Here is a 21,369-nt window from a genome sequence, read left to right as displayed (position 1 = left end):
TTAGAGTGGACCAAAAAGCACAATTGACGACATCGCTATGTCGCTATGCTACAGTCGGCATTAATTTTTGTTTCTCATAGGGTGCTCAGGTATATAAACTTTGACCTTTCACCATCGGAAGTGGTGACCCCTGATTCAGCTTGCCCGTCATTTTCAACAGTGATAAATAAAATCATTTATTTTCATCTAAGACGAGTTTGCGGCCGATTCAACGCTTTATTGATCCAACAACTATACCCCCCCACTGGTAAGACCTTGTGTCTAACGTTGTCTGATTTCCCTTATGCAAATCAGAACATGTAGCGTAGTGCTTTTCTTTGTTTCCTGAAGATGTAAAACCTGTCGAACCGGTTTTATTGACCCACTCAGTCACCATATAAACCCGTCCTGACCGCTCTGTACTACAGTTCCGACCCTGAAGCCGTGAGGTCCTGTGTCGCCGTGAGTCACTGTGCGGTACTGTCTCGGTAAAGTACATTTTGTACTAAGCACGATTTTTGATTTCTATATTTATTACATCGATGGCTATAAGTATATGGTAATGAAGCAACTGTAATCCTTAACAGGCTTTAGATCTAACAGCAAATTAAAGCGAACATCTCTTCTCCGTTGGGTGTCCTAGCAGTTATTTTGAATTCTAAAATTCGCAATGCTGCAAATTTTAGAATTCTTGGAACTAGACAACAATGAAGGCGTTATGCCAACTGAGTAGATATCACTATGTACATGCAAGGGTCCACTATCAAAGAGAGACAACATCTGGATTATATTTGTTCAGAAAAATCAAAAGAAAAGTTGACCTTTGAACACCAGAAATACTGACCCTGCTTCAAGGTAGCAGAACACAGTTTTCGGCCTATGGGGATTTCTATAGTTAAGGGCCTCAAGGTGACTAGCTTCGACGCAATGAAAAATATAGTAGGGTGCACTTATACACTTAGGAGCGCATTTATACACAAAATAGAAAACTTTCACAATCCAAACCATGCAGTCTCAGAGTCGACACCTTCCGTGACCACGTAGCACAGGTTATATCTGGCTGTCCCTCAAATAAGGCTTTTTACCTCTCCTTCAACAAGTTTATCCGTACTATTTCATGTACCCGCGTCATACACCCCGGGGTTCGCCCACTAATACTGTGTTCTGCTACCTTGAACGAACTTGACCTTAGATTTTTTTTGCTTCTGCCAATTAACTTTCCCCACTTTCAAGCGGTTGCTGAGATTTCCACTTTCATGCGGTTGCTGAGATTTCGGCAACTTTGTACTTTGGCACCTGCCACTAGGTAGGCCCCGTACAGGGCTTATAGAACGGGCCATTTAGTGGTCTCATTATCTGATCAAATTCACTATTCCGGCTGCTCTTTTCATTAAAACGGAGACAATCTGTTTTACGTACCCGCGTCATACACCCCGGGGTTCGCCCACTAATACTGTGTTCTGCTACCTTCAACTCGGCCCGTCATTTTCAACAGCGATACGCCGAAGATCAGTTCTCTCCATCTATTAAAGACTATTTGGAGTTAGTTCAACGTTTTATTGACTCAGCAACTATCCCTAAACTCTGGTAAGACCTTTGTCTCATGTTGTCTGGTTTTCCTTTATGCAAATCAGCACATCACCAGGGTACTTCTATCAGTGTCGTTGTCTAGTACAACCTCTCGAACCGGTTTTATTCCCCCATCCAGTCACTATATAAATGTGTCACTGACCACTCTGTCAGCAATCTATTCTGCAGACGTGAGGATCTGTGTCGCCGTGAAAACACCCTGCAGTTGTTTGGAGCACCAGCGTATCTCGGTAAGGGATTAGTACTGACTATCGTTTTCGTTATTTGTTAAGAGTTTCTTTTTCAGTAAACACCATTTAGTATATCGGTGCCTGGAATTACTTTTGTGGGATTTGTAGGACTCAAGGAACTGCTTTTTGGTATAGCCCCACAGGCCCCACGTGTCGCTGGAAAATAGTAAAGATTTATCAAATAACACACCAGAGGAGTGGTGACATAGGGTTTACATCTCCAATGACCTCTAATTACTTGGCGTTCTCCCTATTATAATGATTGTAGCCCGCTTATAATTATGCCTATAGTATTGCTGTTGCATTATTTACGTTTACATGTCGAAATGTCAGATTCACTTCCTTGTCCCCCCAAAGTTTCACATCCTAGTGTTATCCTATCCCTCGTTGATGTTGTCTGACCTATCTATGCAAATCAGAATGTCTATTCATTACTCCCCGTTGTTCGGTAATTAGAAATGAAATAAACCTGTTTTACCGCAACGCAAAGCCATCCAACTTGTTACTATCTATGTTAGCTTCAACATTTGAATTATTATTAAAAAAGAGAAGTCATTTAGTAATCAATTATGAGTTGTTCTTGTTTTCTTTAGAGAAGTTAGATTTTTTTTCAAACTCTATCTTTATTATCTTTTTATCTTCATTCTTGAAGGATCTGGAGTTTCACTAGAATGGCAACTAGAGCCGGATGTCATCTGAAACAACGGGAGGGAGAGGATGGACAGGATTCTTCCCGTACCCACAAGTGCAGCTATTGCGACAAGGAGTTTCGCTTCAAAAGTAAGCTCAACCAACACCTGCGAACTCACACTGGTGAGAGACCATACCAGTGTGGTGAATGCGGGAACCAGTTTACTCTACTGGCAAATCTGAAGACACACATTCGGACTCATTCTGGTGAGAAACCGCACAAGTGTGGACACTGCAACAAAGGCTTCAGTCAGTCTAGTGAACTGAAGACCCACATGCGGACTCACACAGGGGAAACCCCGTACAGATGCGAGGAGTGCAACAAGCAGTTCACTACGGCGTCAAATCTAAAGAGTCACACGCGGACTCACACTGGGGAAACCCCGTACAGGTGTGAGGAATGCAGCAAGCAGTTCACCACGCTTACAGATCTAAAGAGACACATGCGGACTCACACTGGTGAAAAACCGTACAAGTGTGACGAGTGCAGCAAACAGTTCAGTCAGTCGAGTCATTTAAAGCTACACATGCGAACCCACACTGGTGAAAAACCGTACGAGTGTGAGGCGTGCAGCAAACAGTTCGCCCAGTTGTCAAACCTTAAGAGTCACATACTGACTCACATTGCTAAGCCAGAGCATGTGTGAAGTATGCAACAGAAGGTTTGGGCTGAATAATGAGAAACCCTTTTTATCCGACAAAGAATGATGGGAAAATGTTCTCGGGATGTGAGTCTGTTTGCTGGTGGTGGGTTTAGGCTTTTGCCATTACGTTGTATCTGTAGACTGGTATAATCTGTAATATGTTGAATGACTATTGACGTCGACATAATATTTACTATAAAATGGTAGGTACTTTTCAAGCGTCACCATTTTTGTCTGTCTCAACTCCAATACAAACTTGTAAGAACTAAAACGCTGTACCGTGTAGCTTGGTACAGTTGTCATTCCGTCTCCGGTATATAGAATGTATATGATTGTATGCCATGTGTGATTATACTGCTAGATAGTCTAGCAGTAGCTTACGTACCCTTTCACGAACAGGACGTGTAACGTTAGGCATTGCAAACACGAGAAAATGGGCACGGCTCTCTTTAAACATTTCAGACCGTTTGCAATTGCAATTTGCACTGTAGGTTCACTAGATCCCTAGCTCATAGAATTAGTTGTTGCAATTAGGTAGCTAAAATATCTTTATTAATCTTTCTTGTTTTCCCAGTGCACTGTTATATACTTTCCGCATCTTACTTTCGTCAATAAACTATTGTACATAATGACGCTTCGTTGTCTTTCTTAACTATCGCTATCAGTGAAGTTCCGTACTCCAGTTACGTCAATAAAGATGCTGTCTGATTTCCCCCTATTGGTATATGTGCTAAAGTCAACGCGTTTACTGTAAATGTATATAAGTTCGCGGTGATTTGATTTCGCGGTTGTGGGAAAAAAGACTTTTCGCAGTGGTTTTAAGTTCGCGGTAGCACCATGCACTGTAGTCTCTTACTGCTATGGAAAAATGTTCGCGGTGACCGCGAGTATTAAACCACCGCGAAAGTTTCTGCATTTACAGTATGTCACGAGTGTTGTTTGTGTTCATAGTGCGCTATATTAGGTTATTTGTGTTTTCACTGGGGTAATCAGGCGTGTCAACCTTGACCTTTCACCACCGGAAGTACTGACCCGTGATTGGGAGACGGGAACTTCAGGAAGGTCATTTCTCTTCATCAAGGACGATTTGACGCTTTATCGATCCAACAACAGTACCAACACAGCGGTGAGACTTTATTGATTAATGACTGATCTATTCTAAGAGGACGGTAATTTGACTATGGTGCTCAAGAGTTTTTAGCCACTGTGAGAATGCGCTCCCCCTCTGTTACATCTACTTTTCGGCGGCTCCAGGAATCGTCCAAAAACCTTACGAAAACTAGATATCCAGGATTCGTACTTCCGGTGCCGTCAATCATGGTGATTGACAGTACAGAAAACATTATTATGCACGCCCATGTTTCCATATATGGGTCGACCTCGTGAGACCTCGACAGACTCAAGTAGCGAGAGATTAAAACCCGGAAGTGACCGCTGCCCTCCCCATGATAGGACGTCATCTGAATGCTACTAACACGTAAATAGAATGTGATGCTACACGAAAAACAACTTCAAACACACAGCACATAATATAGTCGTGCGACTGTTATTGTCTATCGTTGTGGACAACGGTTGTCTTTAGACATACGTTCAGAGTATTACGGGGCACCCGCAGTGCAGGATACCATTGCGGTGCGTGCGTGACCCACAGTGACCGCTTGCTCGCAAATCAAAAATGGCGGGAGAATTCCTTATTTTCGTCAGGCGTTCAGGCCGTTTTCTGGATATCCAGGAATCGTCCTCCTGTTCAGGCCGTTTTCTGGATATCCAGGATTCATCCTGAGTCTGTTCAAGCCGTTTTCTGGATATCCAGGATTCGTCCTGAGTCTGTTCAAGCCGTTTTCTGGATATCCAGGATTCGTCCTGAGCCTGTTCAAGCCGTTTTCTGGATATCCAGGAAGCGTCCTCCTGTTCAAGCGGTTTCCTGGATATCCAGGATGTGGACCAGGCCTTGTGTGAGAAAGAGACGCCATCTGGATGCTATTAACACGTTACCGTGAATGTGTCGCTATACGGAAAACAACAGTAACTTTATCCCATCTTGACTGCCATTTGTTAATTCATTACGCAAAAAGCATTTTGGGCCTGATACGTAAGTAACATGTTAACATCAAAGTATCATTATCAACATTCGTTTAAGTTCTGTAACACCAGGATCAGCAGAATAAACTACACGATCTTCTTGCGGGGAGATACAAAGATGGCGGCTTTCTGACGAAAACAACATGCCCCCGCCCTCCGCATAGTCTCCTCCCTCGAAAACAGGAAGCTCCACCCCCACGTACACGTTCTGGATAAACACCGTCGTCTATCCAGGAAACGTCCTGTTTGCGACGATTTCTGGATATCCAGGAATCGTCCTTCTGCTTAGGACGATTCCTGGATATCCAGGATTCGGCATATTACGAAAGTTAGATACTGACGAAAGTTGGATACAACACCCTCCGAATGCTTGAAAACGGAGGTATGTTCCCACTATTATGACAGAGCCTGGTGTCGATTGCTTCATGCCGATCGAGTGAGGCTCGATAATCTATGAAGATAGAATGATGCTAGAAGAAAAATCCTAATCTGTTACATGCCAAATATCCTCACATTATTTAGGTCTTCAAATCATTCAGGTTGTTCTGTAGTTGTTGTCTGATATCTCCTTATGCAAATCAGCGCATCTTACAGTGTATTTGCTTTTGTTTTGTAATGAAATACATCCCACGGAACCGGTTTTATTCACCCATTCAGTCACTATATAAACCCCCCATTATCAGCTCTGCTTCAGTCTTGATCGACCCTGAAGCCCTGAGGATTGTGTCTCTCTGAAAGCATCCTGTCACGGTACGTAAGAACATCAGTGTATCTCGGTAAGTACACTTTGTACTTAATTTAAGATTTATTATATAATATGACCATATGACCAATGTAAATCGAGGCATAATAGCAACTCGAAATAAGCATCTGAGAGCATGTAGATCTTGTTACAACGAAGGTTAACATTCTACAGTCCGAAGGTAAACAATCTATTTTCAGGTATTTATGTCATACCTGGGCCGCGATAACATTCGATACAGCTGGATCCGGACCGGGTGATGAAAAGCCCCTCGGTCCCAGTCCTGCCGCGGATCGGATTGTTTTGGAATTCTACCAAAACAATCTTTGATTCTACCAGGATAATAACTTGAAGGTAAAATGGACCCTAGCCTTCCAGACGAACACCATAAGCCCCGCCCCATGTTCGATCTCGGGTACTATTTCAAAACCCGGTCGGTCAAAAACGTCGCGAGTTGCAAAAACATGGCCGTCGTCGCTAGAAAGCTGAGGATACCGACTGACTTTGGTTTAGCTTTTTGGGCCCTGAAATCCTCTGAGAACGGGCGAAAGATAAATGCCATACATTCTTTGTGGGAGGCTACATGCACTGGGTACAGTCGTTTAATGAGGGGCGTGTATAGTTGCGGTAAGGGCGATATTTGCCGGTGCAATGGCCGAGTGGGTTGAGTGTTCGCCTTGCATTCGGTAGGTCGTGAGTTTGATCCCCAGCCCAGTCATACCAAAGACTTTGAAAATGGTACATGCTGCTTTCTCTGCTTAGCACTCAGCATTCGGGAAAGAGTATGGAAGTTGAACACACGCCACTACCAGTGGACTAGCCTCCTGCTGTAGTGACTGCATAAAGTTGTGTAGCCCAGCGCTACTGAAACGGAGTTGGGTGCCGCCCTATGCGCCATCAGGCGCGGGAAGGAATTCAAGTTTTTGTTGAGAAGGGCGATATATAATTTCAGTCAAAGCGGAAGCGGGAGGCGCTCCATGATATTACCTTGTTGGTGGGCAAGATTGCCCGGTTTCTGACATGCGGTCGATGCAGGCGTAAAGATGGGTACGTATATAATTGTGTGATAGGTCTTCTACCACGTTTGTTTCATGCATAGCGTGTGCATACATGATTAGGAGGAAAAAAATAAGAAGAAAGCAGCTCGGTCATTCACGAAGAAGGAGCTTGTACCACCTGCCAAATATAAGACCCTACTACTAAGTCCGCTAGTGCAGAGTCCCGTCTCTTCTACGCACACTGCTTTACATGTGCATCCTTCCCAGGAACAAAGCAATGCCATGTAGCGCCTACCCTTCCCAAAACAACTATACTCAGCGGCTGTAGTCTTCAACAAAAAAAAAAGGCATAGCATTTTTCTTTGGCCATTCCTGCCCCACTAGGGCTGTTTGTGACCGAGTATTCGAAATAGAATAGTGGATTCTATTTGTTCGATATGGTTTTCTGCTGGAAGGGTCCATTGTCTGGGAAAATAGTGGGATTCAATTAACAATGGGATTTTGATTATTCCTACAGGATCCTGAGGACCGATCTGGATCAACATGGCGAGCAGAGCAGCACCTCTTTTGGGAGAAAATGGGCACGAAAGAGATGCTACCCGTACCCACAAGTGTAGTGTCTGTGACAAGGTGTTTAGCTGCAAAAGTAAACTCAGCCGACACTTGCGAGCTCACACTGGAGAGATGCCATACCAGTGTGGTGAATGCGGAAAGCGATGTACTCAACTGATAAACTTGAGGTCTCACACTGGTGACAACCCACATGCCTGTGGTATTTGTCTCAAAGGGTTTATGTCTGCATCCAGGCTGAATATTCACATGCGGATCCACACAGGGGAAAAACCTTACATGTGTGATAAATGTGGCAAGCAGTTTAGGCAACAAAACTGTCTGAAGATACACATGAACACTCACACCGGTGAGAGACCGTACAGTTGTGAGGATTGTGGCAAACAGTGCAGTCGATTGCACGGTCTGCGAGAACACATGCGGACTCACACTGGTGAGAGACCTTACATGTGTGAAAAATGCGACAAACGCTTTCGTCAGGCGAGTACTCTTCGTGTCCACATGCGAACTCATAGCGACGAAAACCTGTCAGTGAATATGTAAGGATCACATCATATGGTTCATGTAAGAAATTCAAAAAGACGAGTTTGTTCTAAATGCCGGTTTTCTTACTGGGAAAGCTCACTTTAAAGTCCTAAAACGAGTTTGTTCTATTAAAATTTTAAAGGAGGAGGGCTAAGTATAAGCTTCACAAGCTTTTTCCCTCCTCCTGCACCTGTTTTATCCATTGTTTTTGTTTTGTGTTTTAATGTAATACTTGTGTGCGAATAAATAAACGAACAAACAAACAAAATGCTGGCTGTGTTAATAAGAAAGATCATGCATTCAATTGTATACTTTCCTTCTCGATGTGACCTCTGATGCACTGTTAAGCAATCGGCTGTACATGTATTCTTTCTATACGACTTTATCATCATTAGCGATCGGTTGTAATAAAGAACGCTAACTTCATAGTGCAGCCCTCTCTGCTGTGTTGTTGCATGCTCCATATTCCGTTGATGGACCAGAAGTAGTGTGGAAATGCGACTGTTTCAGATGTTTAGACACCGTCCATTGAAATAATTTACCGCTTATATTATATTAGTTATATCTGTGTTTTCTTCGCTTCATTTGCTAATTGTCACGTTATATTAAACATGTGGTATCAGTTGGATCATGTCAGTTGAGTCACCAATGTTACATTTGCCATTAACAAGTTCATTGTAGTGTGCTAGAGTTTGTAGAATTCAAATAATCCATTGTTGTTAATAAACTACAACACGATATTGCTGTTAACCCTTTGTGCCGTTGTTGACAAGTTGTCCCTTTTCCATAGAATATCTGCTTTCTCGTATCCAAATCAGCACATGTAACTCACATACACATGCATATGCTTGGAAAAATAGTATTGACATATATTGGCAAAATAGATATATGACACGTCAGAGGGGTTAGTCGGGTAAATAAGCAGTACAGTTGGCAACATCCCTGATAAGTCACTATGTTGAAGTCGGCCATTACAGTTTCACAGGGATAATCAGGTGTGTAAACGTTGATCTTTCAGCACCGGAAATTCCGAACTTTCATTCGGCTTGCCCACCATTTTCGAACGCGACAAGATCAAGAAGATTTTAAAGCCGACTGAACGCCTTATCGATCGAACAGCTATGTCTTGTTGTCTGGTTTACCGTTATGCAAATCAACACATGTGACGTGGTGTTTTCCTTTGTTTCCCAATGAATAAACCCACCGAATCGGTTTTATTCACTCAGTAGTATATACTGTTGAACTCGTCTTGATAGCTCTGTTTCTGCCAGTACTGACCCTGAAGCCGTGAGGACCAGTGTCTAGGTGAAAATACCCTGCAGTAATTTGAAGCATCGGCGTATCTCGGTAGACTATGGTTTCTGCATCTTTATTATGGCTTAGACTACGACCATTTGGCGTCTGTAATGACTTCCTTCAAGGAACTATCCTAAGGTCCACATTTCTTTTTTTTTTTTTTTTTTCACTTTTTATTCACAAGTCATAAATCTAAAGTACAGAACATTCAAACATAATCACTTAATCACTATAGAACATACGACTAAATATACAGAACTAAAGTCGATCATTATAGAATATTTGAACTAGCATTACCTTACCATTTTACACACTAGTCTACCTTTACTCAGTCATCTAGACATATGCAATACTATCATACTATAACACATTTACATATTGTTGCAGGGGCCATTCCCACTGGCTTTTTTTGGCTAGGGTTTGCTCCCTAGGACTTTTTTTACAGGGGTGTTTTATCCCCCCTGGATTTTTTGTGCTAGGGTTTCTTCCCTAGGACTTCTGTGCAGGGGTGTCATCCCTGGGTTTCTGTGCAGGGTTTTCCTTCCCTGGTTTCAATTTTACACATATCACAAATTTACATGAATATTACTCAAACATTCCATTTGCATTAAAAAAAAATCTGAAGATTCAAAAGGAATCACAAATATAAACATATCAAGTATACCACTATCTTAGCACTAACAAACTCACACAAACATTGCAATGTTTACAAATACAACATTAGGCTTACAAAAAAAAACCTTAACATTAGAACAATAAACACAAGAAGCAAACGTCAAAAGCTGAAAACATAAAAAAAATACACAAACATGATCATCACATCAGTATTAAAGACAAAAATTACACAAATAAGTAGGATACAAAACAGTCTTACACTAGTTACAGCAAGCATACAATTTCCAAAAAACAAACATTACAATTTACAAAAAGAAGCTGCATAAGCAGGTTTACACAAAAAGACATGATCAACTTTACAAAGCAATAGAGCAAACAAGAAGAAAGTAGTCATCACTCATCCAGAATTGAGAAAAAAAAATGACAGGCATAAGCAATCTTAGCTAAACAGTGATCTGTACTACTGTGCAATATAAACATCAAGACAACATCAGGTTACAAAAACAGAAACATTCTGTTACATCACATAATTTACTTTTGGACTAATGGCTGTCACAGCAATGACAAGTGGAGAGCACAAATTCACAGAGCATCATCAACAGTCAAGAACATTCGTACCTTGAATGGATACAATGCCAAATATGTGTGTCATTCCAAAAATCCCAGAGAAACATCTTGAAAATGTCATCTTTCAATAATTTCACCTCGCTATCTTTATCTTGAACCCACGATTTGAAAATAGCAAATTTTGCTAAAGTCACCACTTTGTTTACAAAATGGCTGACCTTTGACCTATATTCATAACCTAGAAAAATAGTTGACTTGGTAATTTTTACCCTAACCCCCTTATGAAATAAAAAGTCCTCTATCTTCTGCCAGAAATGTTTCAGTCGTTTACATTCCACAAACATGTGTACATAGTTTTCCTCTACATTACATATCCCACAAGTTGGACTGTATACTTTACCTGTCTGATCCTTTATTTTCCATTTATTCAATTTGTATTTACAAGGCAAGATTTGGTGTAACAACTTAAAGTTAAATTCTCTTAGCTTGTTTTCTTTAATGTCTACAGTTAGCCCTTTCCATATTAGCTGTTTATTCAATACAATAACATGTAGCAATTCCCCTAAGCTATCAATACTCTTTCTCTCTGTAAATATCTGCTTATTTAAATGGTTGTATACAGTTCTAGATATAGCCTTCTCTAGTGGTATAAATTTATCTTGAAGCAATCCAATTTGTGTTGGTTGGGATTCTAGTTTATTTACTTGGTTAGAGTGCAGAGCTAATTTTGTTTTCCATTCTTTTGGTATCGCATTAAGAAGGTTATTGTGCTCAGCCAAAAAGTTTTTGGTATCGTTTAATTTTTCCAATAGTGTCCTTGCTAATATAAAACTACCACCAGGAAAAATATCTTTAATCTGAATTAGGCCTTCCTTTATCCAGTTTCTATAAAATAATGTTTTTCTCTTCAAAGTGATGTTCTGATTACCCCAAATTACTTCATTCAGTATTTCCTCTAATGTCTGAGGTTGTTTAGTTATCCCCCCTCCTGCTTTATGCCAAGCAAGGACAACAGCTTTATAGAAGTTAGGTATTTTGGGGATTTCTGGACAATGTTCTTTAGTTAGGAAATTCATTTTGAAAATCAAATTGTCATCACCATAATATTTAAGATAAAAGTTGGGGATTGATTTCCACTGGGCCATAGGTCCATTACAAAGTCTTCTGACCCATGAAGCCAATAGACCCTGAATCTGACATCTAACATTAACCATTTTTATTCCACCTTCACAGTAGTCTCCAATTATACAGTTTCTAGAAATTTTATCCTGTTTATTATCCCAAAGATAGTTCCATAATGTCCTTTCTATCTTCCTTATTGCCCATTCTGGGGTATCTATATTCATGAAGTTGTAAATTAGTTGGGCCAATGCAAGTTGTTTAATGACTACTACTTTACCATATAGGGTTAGTTTTCTACTTTTCCACAAGTTAAGTGTGTTCTTTAGCTTCTCTATTTTCTTTTCCCAATTTAGGAGTTCACATACACTTGGGTTATGGCCAAAGTAAACACCAAGTGCTTTAATGGGTTCTTTTGTCCAATCTAAGTCTAAGATTCTTTTATCACTTTTCTCCCATACACCAATCCACATAGCTTGGGTTTTAGATTTATTAAGTTTAGTTCCTGCTACCTTACTGAATTCTGTTATAACCTCCACTGCATTTAGTATTGAATTTTCATCTGCTAAAATTAATGTTGTGTCATCAGCTACCTGGCTTATTTTAATTTCCTCACTACCCTCATTATGTGGAACTAAGATTCCCTTTATATCTTTAGAGGTTCTAATCTTAGTGGCCATAATTTCTGTCACAAGTATAAACAGCAGACAAGATAATGGGCACCCCTGCCTTATACCTCGGTTTAATTCAATAGGCTCTGATATCCAGCCGTTATTTAATATATTACAGCAAGTATCTGTGTATAGTATTTTTATCCATTCTATAAATGCAGGGCCAAAGTTAAATTTGTGTAGAGTTTTGTACATGAAGTCTCTATTTACAGAGTCAAAGGCTTTTTCAAAATCCAAGAACAATAGAGCTCCAGTCTTTCTTTCGTGTTTAGAATAGAAAATTATGTCATTTATTATTCTGATATTTTGTCCAATGAAACGCCCTTTAATATATGCTGTTTGACTTTGGTTAATAAGTTTTGGAAGTACCTTTTTAACTCTATTAGCTATGGTAAAGGCTATAATTTTGTAGTCACAGTTAAGTAGGCTTATGGGTCTCCAATTCTTCAAAAGGTACAATTCATTTTTCTTATGTAATAGTTTTAGGAGTGCTGTTCTTTGCGAGTAAGTCAATCTTTTGTTTTGATAACCCTCTAAAAATGATTTGTGTACCAGGGGCCCTAAGCTACTCCAAAAATGTTTAAAGAACTCAGAAGGAAGTCCATTAGGCCCAGGGGCTTTATTATTTTTCATTCCATTTAAAGCTTGCTCACATTCTTCTAAGGTTATTGGTTTATCTAATTCATTTTTCTCATCATCATTAAGTGTATTATCTAATGTTATATCTGACAAATATTCTTCAACATTATCTGGATTAATATTATCCTGACTATATAGGTCCTTATAGAAGTTTACAGCTTCTGCTAGAATTTCATGTTGATCAAAAATGTCCCTGTCTCCCTGTTTTAGCATATCTATGTTGGATTTAGTTATGTTTTTCCTTTCTAGATTGAGAAAAAATTTAGAGCATTTTTCCCCCTCTTTAATCCATTTGGCTCTAGACCTTATGTAGGCTCCTTTTGCCCTTGTTTCATATAATTTGTCTAGCTGTAATTTTGCCCTTACTAGTTTATCCCTAGTTAATGAATAATCTGCCTCACTTTCAGAATTTTCTAGAATTTCAGTTAGTGTTTTTATTTTGGTTACTAAATCATTTTCCTCTTGTCTACTTTTAACAGCTCTCTTCTTACAGTGAGAAATGGAGAATTCTCTAATTCTTACATAGCATAATTCCAAAAGTAAACCAGAGGGTAATTCAGACTCCTTTGTTATTGTGTTTTGAATCAGTTCTTTAATCTCATTACAATACTCTTCCTCTTTAAGTATTTCAGTGTTTAGTTTCCAATAGTTGGGGCCTCTATCTTTTGCTGTGTTATATAGTTTAAGAAAAATTGCATTATGGTCTGTTTTTACACTAGGTCTAATATCACACTTTCTGACTGAACTGATTATGGATTTTGAAATGAACCAATAATCTAATCTACATGAAACCTTATGGAAGTTATCCCTGTAGGTATACTGTCTAAGCTGTTTTTTTTTTTCCCGCCAAATATCACAAAGGTTTAGGGATGAACAAAACTTTCTTAAAACTACTGAAGACTGTTCTACATTAGTCATTGTCCCTCCCTTTTTATCTTTATCACTATGGTACACTGCATTATAATCACCCCCTGCAATTATATCTCTAGTAGTGTCATTACTGAGCTGTCTATTATCATCTATCCATCTAATAAGGTTAGTTAAGAAGGAATTTCTATCAGTTACTTTATTTGGGGCATAAATATTAACTAATGTTAAGTCAAGGTCTCCTATATGGCAATTAATTAGGATCTTTCTCCCTTCCCCATTATCATCAAAAACGTCTATGTTTTCTACATTACATTTTGGTCCAAAATAGATGGAAACTCCTCTACTTTTACTGGTTCCACAGGAGTGGAAGCCCTTCCCACCCCAGTCTAGATCAAAGGCAGTTTCTACTTCCGAAGTTACATGTGTTTCTTGTAAAAATACTACATCTGCTTTTTGGTCTTTGCACCATTTAAATATACATTTTCGTTTAATCTTATCTCTAATCCCTTTAACATTTAAAGATAAGCAATTAAGATCAGCCATACTCACAAGATATTATACAGTTGTCAGCACATTTTTTGTCCTTTGGACATAAGCTCCTTACCAGAGTACAGAAAAGTCCGGGCGTCAAATCCATAAGTCCGAAAGTCCACAAAATCATAAGTCCGTTGCCTTTCCAAGTTCGTCATCCGCGAGTAGAAAGAAGTGCTTCTCACGCGCGTGGTCAGGTGGTGGTGTCCCCGTCCACAGGTGTTCCGCGGGCCTTCTTCTGCGATGCCGGAGGACTGGAATCGCTGGTCGTACTCAGCCCTCTCTTCCTCGGGGTGCTAGCTGGAACCGCACGCATCCTCGCCTCCTTCATCAGCCTCGTCAGGGCGTCGTCTCGCTCGCTGTCCCTCTGCTGCCGAGCATGGGCCTTGGATCTTTTCCGCCTCGCCAGTGCTGGTGTCTTCGGGCTGACATTCTCGTCAGCTGGTGCCCCGGAAGTACTCAGACGGTGGTTGACCTCAGTGTTGTTTCCGGAAGTGTCTTTGTTGCCGGAAGTGTTGGGCGATGTTGTTGCCGCTGGTTCCACGTAGAGACGGAAACTTTCCTCAATAACATCTTCAGGTGATGGTGAAGGGATCTCCTGCACGGTGGTGATGTACTGACAGTCAGGGTCGCCTCTCTTGTGCCCTGACATACCGCAGTCCCTGCAGACGATGTCGTTGGGGCAGATCTTGCTGTAGTGCCCCTTCAGAAGACATTTCCCGCAGGTCATGTCTTCCGGTTTCTTGTGGTACTGCTCTCGGTGTTTCACAGTACCACGGAAGTTTCCAAAGGTCGTCTTGACAGGCAGAGGTTCGGCCGGAATATCAATAAACACGAACCTGTTGCCGTTCTTCCATCGTGTCAGCTTCTTCTCCTCGTCCCGGTCCTTCTCGTACATGACGGCGCTTCTGAGTTTGCAGCCGAAGCGCTCAAGGGTTTTCACAATGTCGCGATCGTCGGCAGACAAAGGAATCCCCTTGATCGTCACTCGTGTTGTGGGCCTGTTGTTTTCACCCTGACCACCAACGATGTAGGGGTTGTGGTCGTAGAGGGGGATCTTTTTCCCTCTCAGCGTCAGCCCTTCGGCCAGAAGGGCTGTCCGTGCCGCCTTTGTCTTTGGGTAAAGACGCCACAGCCCTCCCACCAGCTGGGCTCCCTCCATGGTCTCGTAGCCGGCGATCTTCTCGGCTGCACCACAGATTTCCCTCGTACTGAGCCACCGATCTTCTCTCCCGATGGCCTCGCTGTATTTCATGTAGGCAGGCTTGACCATCGGCATGGTGGAGTCTGCCGACCGCGTCGTCAAGGTGGTAACAGACGCGTACGTCGCCATCTTGTCTTCTCTCGATGTTGTTGTCTCAGGCGTCTAGGTCTTCTCAGTCTTGTTTGATGTACTGAAGCCTCCAAAAACTTGTTGATTTTGATCACTGGATACTCTACAACACTTTCCTCACCGAATAAGAACAAATTCGCTGACGGAAACGATGAAAATTGCTGCCAAAAATCTCACGATTTCAGGAGCTCGAACAAAGCGTGACTGCCGTGGCTTGCCTCGCTTTCGAATTTGTCCAAGGTCCACATTTCTGCTTACTAGTTTCCCCATCGTCTTTTTTAACAGTTCATGCATAAATCATGTCTTGTATAGCTTTTCTTCTTTTGCCAGTAAATGTAATTACGTTTACTTCCGTTGCGTTCCACTCACTAGATTACTTGTAAGCTACATCTATTGTCCTGAACCTCATAGATTTTGTCTGACGTCTCCCTATGCAAATCGGGGTGTGTAGTCCGAAACCCCCTTTCTTTTGTAATCAAATTATGCACATTCTAAACCTGTCTTACCGCTACGGCCATTTATTTTTACTGGGATAAACAGGTATGTAAGATTTGACCTTTCACCGCCAGAAGTTCTGACCTTTGATTGGGTTTGCCCGCCTATTCGAAAGCGCCAGGAAGATATTTCCCTTCATCTGAGACGATTTCAAAGCCGATTCAACGCTTTATTGATCCAACAACTATACCCAAACACTGGTAAGACCCTGTGTTACAGGTTGTTTTCCCTTTATGCAAATCAAAATATGTAACGTGGTGCTTTCCTTTGTTTTCTGATGAAGTAAAACCTGCCGAACCGGTTTTATTGTCCCACTCAGTCACCTTATAAACCCGTCCTGACTGCACTGTACTTGTCAGTACCGACCCTGCAGCCGTGAGGACCCGTGTCGCCGTGAGTCACTGTACAGTACACTTTAGAGATCTTTGGAGCATCAGCATATCTCGGTATGTACATTTTGACATTTTGTACTAAGCACTTTTTTTTTCTATATTCATTCATCGATGACTATAAGTATATGGTAATGAAGTAACTATAATCCTTTATAGAGTCAACAGAAAATTAACAATTAAGCAAACGTCACTTTTCCGGTGGATCTCTTCAAGCAATTTGTTGCCTAGTTCCAAGAATTCGAAAATCTGGAATAAGTAACTAGCAATTTTGCAAGTTGTTGATTTTAGAATATTGGCCGGATAATAATGAAGTCGTTATGTCAACTGAGTAGATCTTACATCTAAAAAGAGACAGCAACTGGATCATAAAGTTTGAATAATGACATGTACAGTTTATATGTATTGACATGTTGTTGTTCGGATATGCTTTCTCAATAGAAAATATTCCAAACTCGTATCTTGTTGCATTGTGTTAAATAGTTGCTTCCTTTCTCTCTATTCATGCAGGAGTTTGACCAACATGACGACTATAGCCGGATCTCATCTGACACAAGAAGTGAGAGAGAATGGGAAGTATTCTCCCCGTACCTACAAGTGCAGCTATTGCGACAAGGAGTTTCGCTTCAAAAGTAAGCTCAACCAACACCTGCGAACTCACACTGGTGAGAGACCATACCAGTGTGGTGAATGCGGCAAGCGGTTTGCTCAACTGGGAAATCTGAAGACACACATTCGGACTCACACAGAGGAAAAACCGTACCGATGTCAGGAGTGCAGCAAGCAGTTCAGCTACCTGAGTTATCTAAAACGACACATTCGGACTCATTCTGGTGAAAAACCGTACAAGTGTGAACATTGCAACAAAAGCTTCAGTCGGTCAACTCATCTGAAGACTCACATGCGGACTCACACAGGGGAAACCCCGTACAGATGCGAGGAGTGCAGCAAAAATTTCGCTAATTTGTCAAATCTAAAGGATCACATGCGAACCCACACTGGTGAAAAGCCGTACAAGTGTGAACATTGCAACAAAGACTTCAGTAAGTCAAGTGATCTAAAGAGGCACATGCGGACTCACACAGGCGAGAAACCTTACAAGTGCGAGGCTTGCAGCAAGCAGTTTAGTCAGCTGGATACTTTGAAGACACACATCCGAACCCACACAGGCGAGAACCCGTACAAGTGTGAACAATGCAGCAAGCAGTATGCTGATCTATCAAATCTAAGGCGCCATATGCGGACTCACACAGGTGAAAAACCTTACAAGTGCGAGGCGTGCAGCAAGCATTTTACTCAGCTATCAAATCTTAAGAGGCATATGCGGACTCACACTGGTGAAAAGTGCAGCATACACTCACAGTTTATTTAGTTGTCGAATCTGAACACATACATATACATGTATGCAGAAACACTCTGGTAATGAACTAGAAGTAGTGTGTAATTGTGACTGCTTGAAATGGTTAGAAACGTTCATTTAACGTAATGTGGCACTTAGGTACCGGGAGTTAGTTCGCGTTGTTTGGCGATTGTAACTTTTCATTTAACAGTTACTGTGTTTTATTTACTTGAATTGCTAAATGTCTAATTGTCACTTTATATTTGACTGACTGCAAATATAACAAAGCGTTTAGTATCAGTTGTAGCCAACATTTAACTGTATATGCATCAAGGTGATGCTAGATAGTGTTTGCCTATACTAGTGTGCAGTAGGCTGCTAGAGATTTGTAATCCAGTTTCGTCAATAAATTTAAAACACGGTATTGCTCTTTGCCGAATTGTCCTTCTTTTTCAATAGAATGGTGATTTTCTCCTAAATAGATGCAAATCAGCACATATAACATAGTAGCCTCTATAAAGATTCACATGTCGTGGGAAAAATAGTAGATCTAAATTGGGCAAATAATATGCCAGAGTCGGCAAAAAAAGCACAGTTGACGACATCCCTATGTCGCTATGCTACAGTCGAAAATATTTTGTTTCTCATAGTATACACAGGTATATAAACTTTGACCTTTCACCGTCGGAAGTGCTGACCTTGATTCAGCTTGCCCGCCATGTTCAACAGCGATAGGTAAAATCATTTCTCTTTATCTAAGACGAGTTTTAGGCCGATTCAACACTTTATTGATCCAACAATTATACCCCCACACTGGTAAGACCTTGTGTCTAATGTTGTCTGATTTCCCTTATGCAAATCAGAACAAGTATCGTGGTGCTTTTCTTTGTTTCTTGATCAAGTAAAACCTGCTGAACCGGTTTTATTGACCCACTCAGTCACCATATAAACCCGTCCTGACTGCTCTGTACTTGTCAGTACCGAACCTGCAGCCGTGAGGACCTCTGAACCCGTGTAGGACCTGTGTAGTACTTGAAGCATCAACAAACCTCGGTAAGTACATTTTGACATTTTGTACTATGAACGGTTTTGTTTTTCTATTCTATATCTATTTATCGATGACTATAACGGGGGCCGCCCTAAGATGCCCCGATTTTTTGCCGATCATATTATGCATAAGTACGCCGTGTTTGTTGCCACTGACTATGATGATTAGAAAAGTAAATAAACCAAGTCCAAACAAATAGCTTTTTTTTCTATCAAAAAAATATTTACACATATTCACTTTCCTTTTTTTTGAAGACAGAATTTTCACAATAATGTTGGTAGCGCCGAATCACTGTGGTCACCTGTTACTAGGTATTGGTGGCTCGTGTCCATAAATATACAACCAGTACAAAACAGCCACACAACTGTCATACACATATTAAGAAATAAAGCTTCACAAAACACTACAAATATTGGTCTTCAAATGTTTGTTGAGAAGAAGACCGGCCATAGAAAAAACAACATAGGCATCACCGCCGTTGTTTTCCCCAGGGAGTGTGGCCCAGCTGGTGGCAGACGAGCGAACGCCCAAAAGATGTGTTACTCCAACAAATGATTCGTACCGTCTATAAAAATGAAACTTCACAGAGTGATGTCGAATATGTTTCCCAATACGTACGCATGCAGAGTTTTTTCGTGATTTTGACGTTGTCGTTTTTCGTAATGATTTTGTTAGTCGGGCCGCCGCATTCAGTGCATTTCGCTCATTTCCCACGAAAACACGACCTGGATGGTTAAAGATTTAGCCCTCCTCGCGTGTGACAAGAAGCACACACAATCACAATTCTACCGTCAAAAGAAAGCTAATGTATAATAGAAATAAGATTTGTATTTATTGTTATTTAAATTGGTCACCAGCTTCCGAAAAGAGAAAATTGCAAAAGGGGGGCAAGTTAGGGCACACTGTCTAGCGCAGCACAAAATCGGAAGTTATATTCACGAAAACGTACTCAGTGTTTGCCACTTGTAACTAGGAGGGCGAAGGGTTCATGGACCATATGAATGCATTCCTTATCCAAGTATGTTCTTAAGATGAATGTGTTAAAGATTCATTGATCAAAACTTGACCACTCTCTGGCAACTAGTGATGGAGCGCCGTGAGTTCGAGCGCGTAAAAAGGGGGGGGGGGGGCATCTTGGGGCGGCCCCGTTAAGTATATGGTAATGAATGTAATCCTTAAACAGACTCTAGATCTAACAGCAAGTTGAAGTAAACATCACCTCTCCTAGCAGTTTGTTGTCTAGTTCCAAGAATATTAAAATCTGAAATATTTAGTAACTTGCAATTCTGCAAGTTGCTGATTTTCAAATTCTTGGATGGACAATGGGGTCGTTTTGTCAACTGAGTAGGTCTTACATATATGCAGGGGTCTACTATCAAAGGAGACAGCATCTGGGTTATATTTGTTATTTGCTATAAAAATTAGAAATAAAGTCTAGAAATAAAGAGGATTCAAATTATAATTAATATGACGTCAAAGAAAAGCCTGCATAGGACTAAACTACGGCCATATGGCATCTGTAATCCTGAAACAAACAAAAAACGAGGTAAACATCACTGCCCGGGATGATTGAGCCATACAACATTATACCGGATCCGTTTCCTGGTAGGAAGTTTTTGTAGGAATGTCGGAGTTGACAATGGTTCCAAAATAACCGTTACCTATCAGTCTGCATTGTTAAGCAGATCCGAACAAATACAAATGCTGTATTCGTGTAATCCGCTGTTATTTGGTCATGTAGTCTATTCAGCTTATATGTTATGACATTAGTATTAGGTATATATTTTCTAAGTAGACAAGCTAAAATTGTCAGTCTTATCTTATACTGCTCTCTCTTTACTCTAGCAAGACACCCGATACTGTTGTCATTAGCGTTCTTGTCGTTAAAATGGGAATTATTAGGCGATAGTGTCGGGTATAGATTACGATCCAATGTCCAGATCGCTGTCATTAACGAGAGTTGTCGGTGGTAGATTAAAGAGGGAGCTGCCGCGCAATGCGTGATGAGGAGTCGAGCAGACCAGCTGATCAGCATGATCAAAATGGCGGCCTTTTCGTAGCGATAGCCCGGTATCCAGTCGTATATAGCTCCTGTTCTCTCCGTATCATAGCTCCCGAGCACTGTCCTGAGTCTCTTCTGTTCTCTCCGCAAATGGCAGGTGAGACTTGGGAGCTACAATATGGCTGGATACCAGGCTAGATGTAGCCTTATGTGCGATGTAAAAGCAAGTACCCGTACAACGGTCGTTTATATAATTTTTCAAAAGATTATGGTTAGCATCTGTGAAGATAACACCACATTGATACTGATAGGAGCCATAGTTTTGATAGTTGCTTGGTGGCACGAGGTAGATTCACAGCGGTAACCAGAAAATCTCGGCGTACAATTACAGCTGTCAACGTAACG

The 21,369-nt window shown here is 41.0% G+C and overlaps 4 protein-coding genes across 4 annotated transcripts in view; 3 read left to right on the top strand and 1 right to left on the bottom strand.

The window, feature by feature from the left end:
- Positions 1 to 21,369, bottom strand: part of LOC118421949 (zinc finger protein 208-like) — a 516,296-nt gene that overhangs the window by 317,461 nt on the left and 177,466 nt on the right. The window lies entirely within an intron of this gene.
- LOC118421944 (zinc finger protein 235-like) lies at positions 43 to 8,851 on the top strand. Its single transcript, XM_035829446.1, has 6 exons — positions 43 to 247; positions 408 to 467; positions 1,688 to 1,799; positions 2,452 to 3,130; positions 6,132 to 6,138; positions 7,482 to 8,851. The coding sequence occupies exons 4-6, from the start codon at positions 2,471 to 2,473 to the stop codon at positions 8,066 to 8,068; spliced, it is 1,254 nt and encodes a 417-aa protein (XP_035685339.1). The 5' UTR covers positions 43 to 247; positions 408 to 467; positions 1,688 to 1,799; positions 2,452 to 2,470; the 3' UTR covers positions 8,069 to 8,851.
- On the top strand, positions 16,495 to 18,338 carry LOC118421019 (zinc finger protein 239-like). The gene is made up of 2 exons (XM_035828158.1): positions 16,495 to 16,632; positions 17,086 to 18,338. The coding sequence occupies exon 2, from the start codon at positions 17,099 to 17,101 to the stop codon at positions 17,945 to 17,947; it is 849 nt and encodes a 282-aa protein (XP_035684051.1). The 5' UTR covers positions 16,495 to 16,632; positions 17,086 to 17,098; the 3' UTR covers positions 17,948 to 18,338.
- The window catches only part of LOC118421010 (zinc finger protein 239-like), a 63,967-nt gene continuing 61,220 nt past the window's right edge, over positions 18,623 to 21,369 (top strand). The window contains exons 1-2 of the mRNA XM_035828144.1: positions 18,623 to 18,730; positions 18,853 to 18,967. The gene's annotated coding sequence lies outside the window, so the exon portion shown is untranslated. The remainder of the gene's footprint in view (positions 18,731 to 18,852; positions 18,968 to 21,369) is intronic.

This window comes from Branchiostoma floridae, chromosome 8 (assembly GCF_000003815.2).
Source record: "Branchiostoma floridae strain S238N-H82 chromosome 8, Bfl_VNyyK, whole genome shotgun sequence".
Classification (NCBI taxonomy): Eukaryota; Metazoa; Chordata; class Leptocardii; order Amphioxiformes; family Branchiostomatidae; genus Branchiostoma; species Branchiostoma floridae.
This window is presented reverse-complemented; position numbering and strand designations above follow the sequence as displayed.

Excerpts from the sequence above, each read along its gene's own strand:
- LOC118421944 (XM_035829446.1), top strand. The coding sequence starts at position 2,471 with ATGGCAACTAGAGCCGGATGTCATCTGAAACAACGGGAGGGAGAGGAT.
- LOC118421019 (XM_035828158.1), top strand. The coding sequence starts at position 17,099 with ATGACGACTATAGCCGGATCTCATCTGACACAAGAAGTGAGAGAGAAT.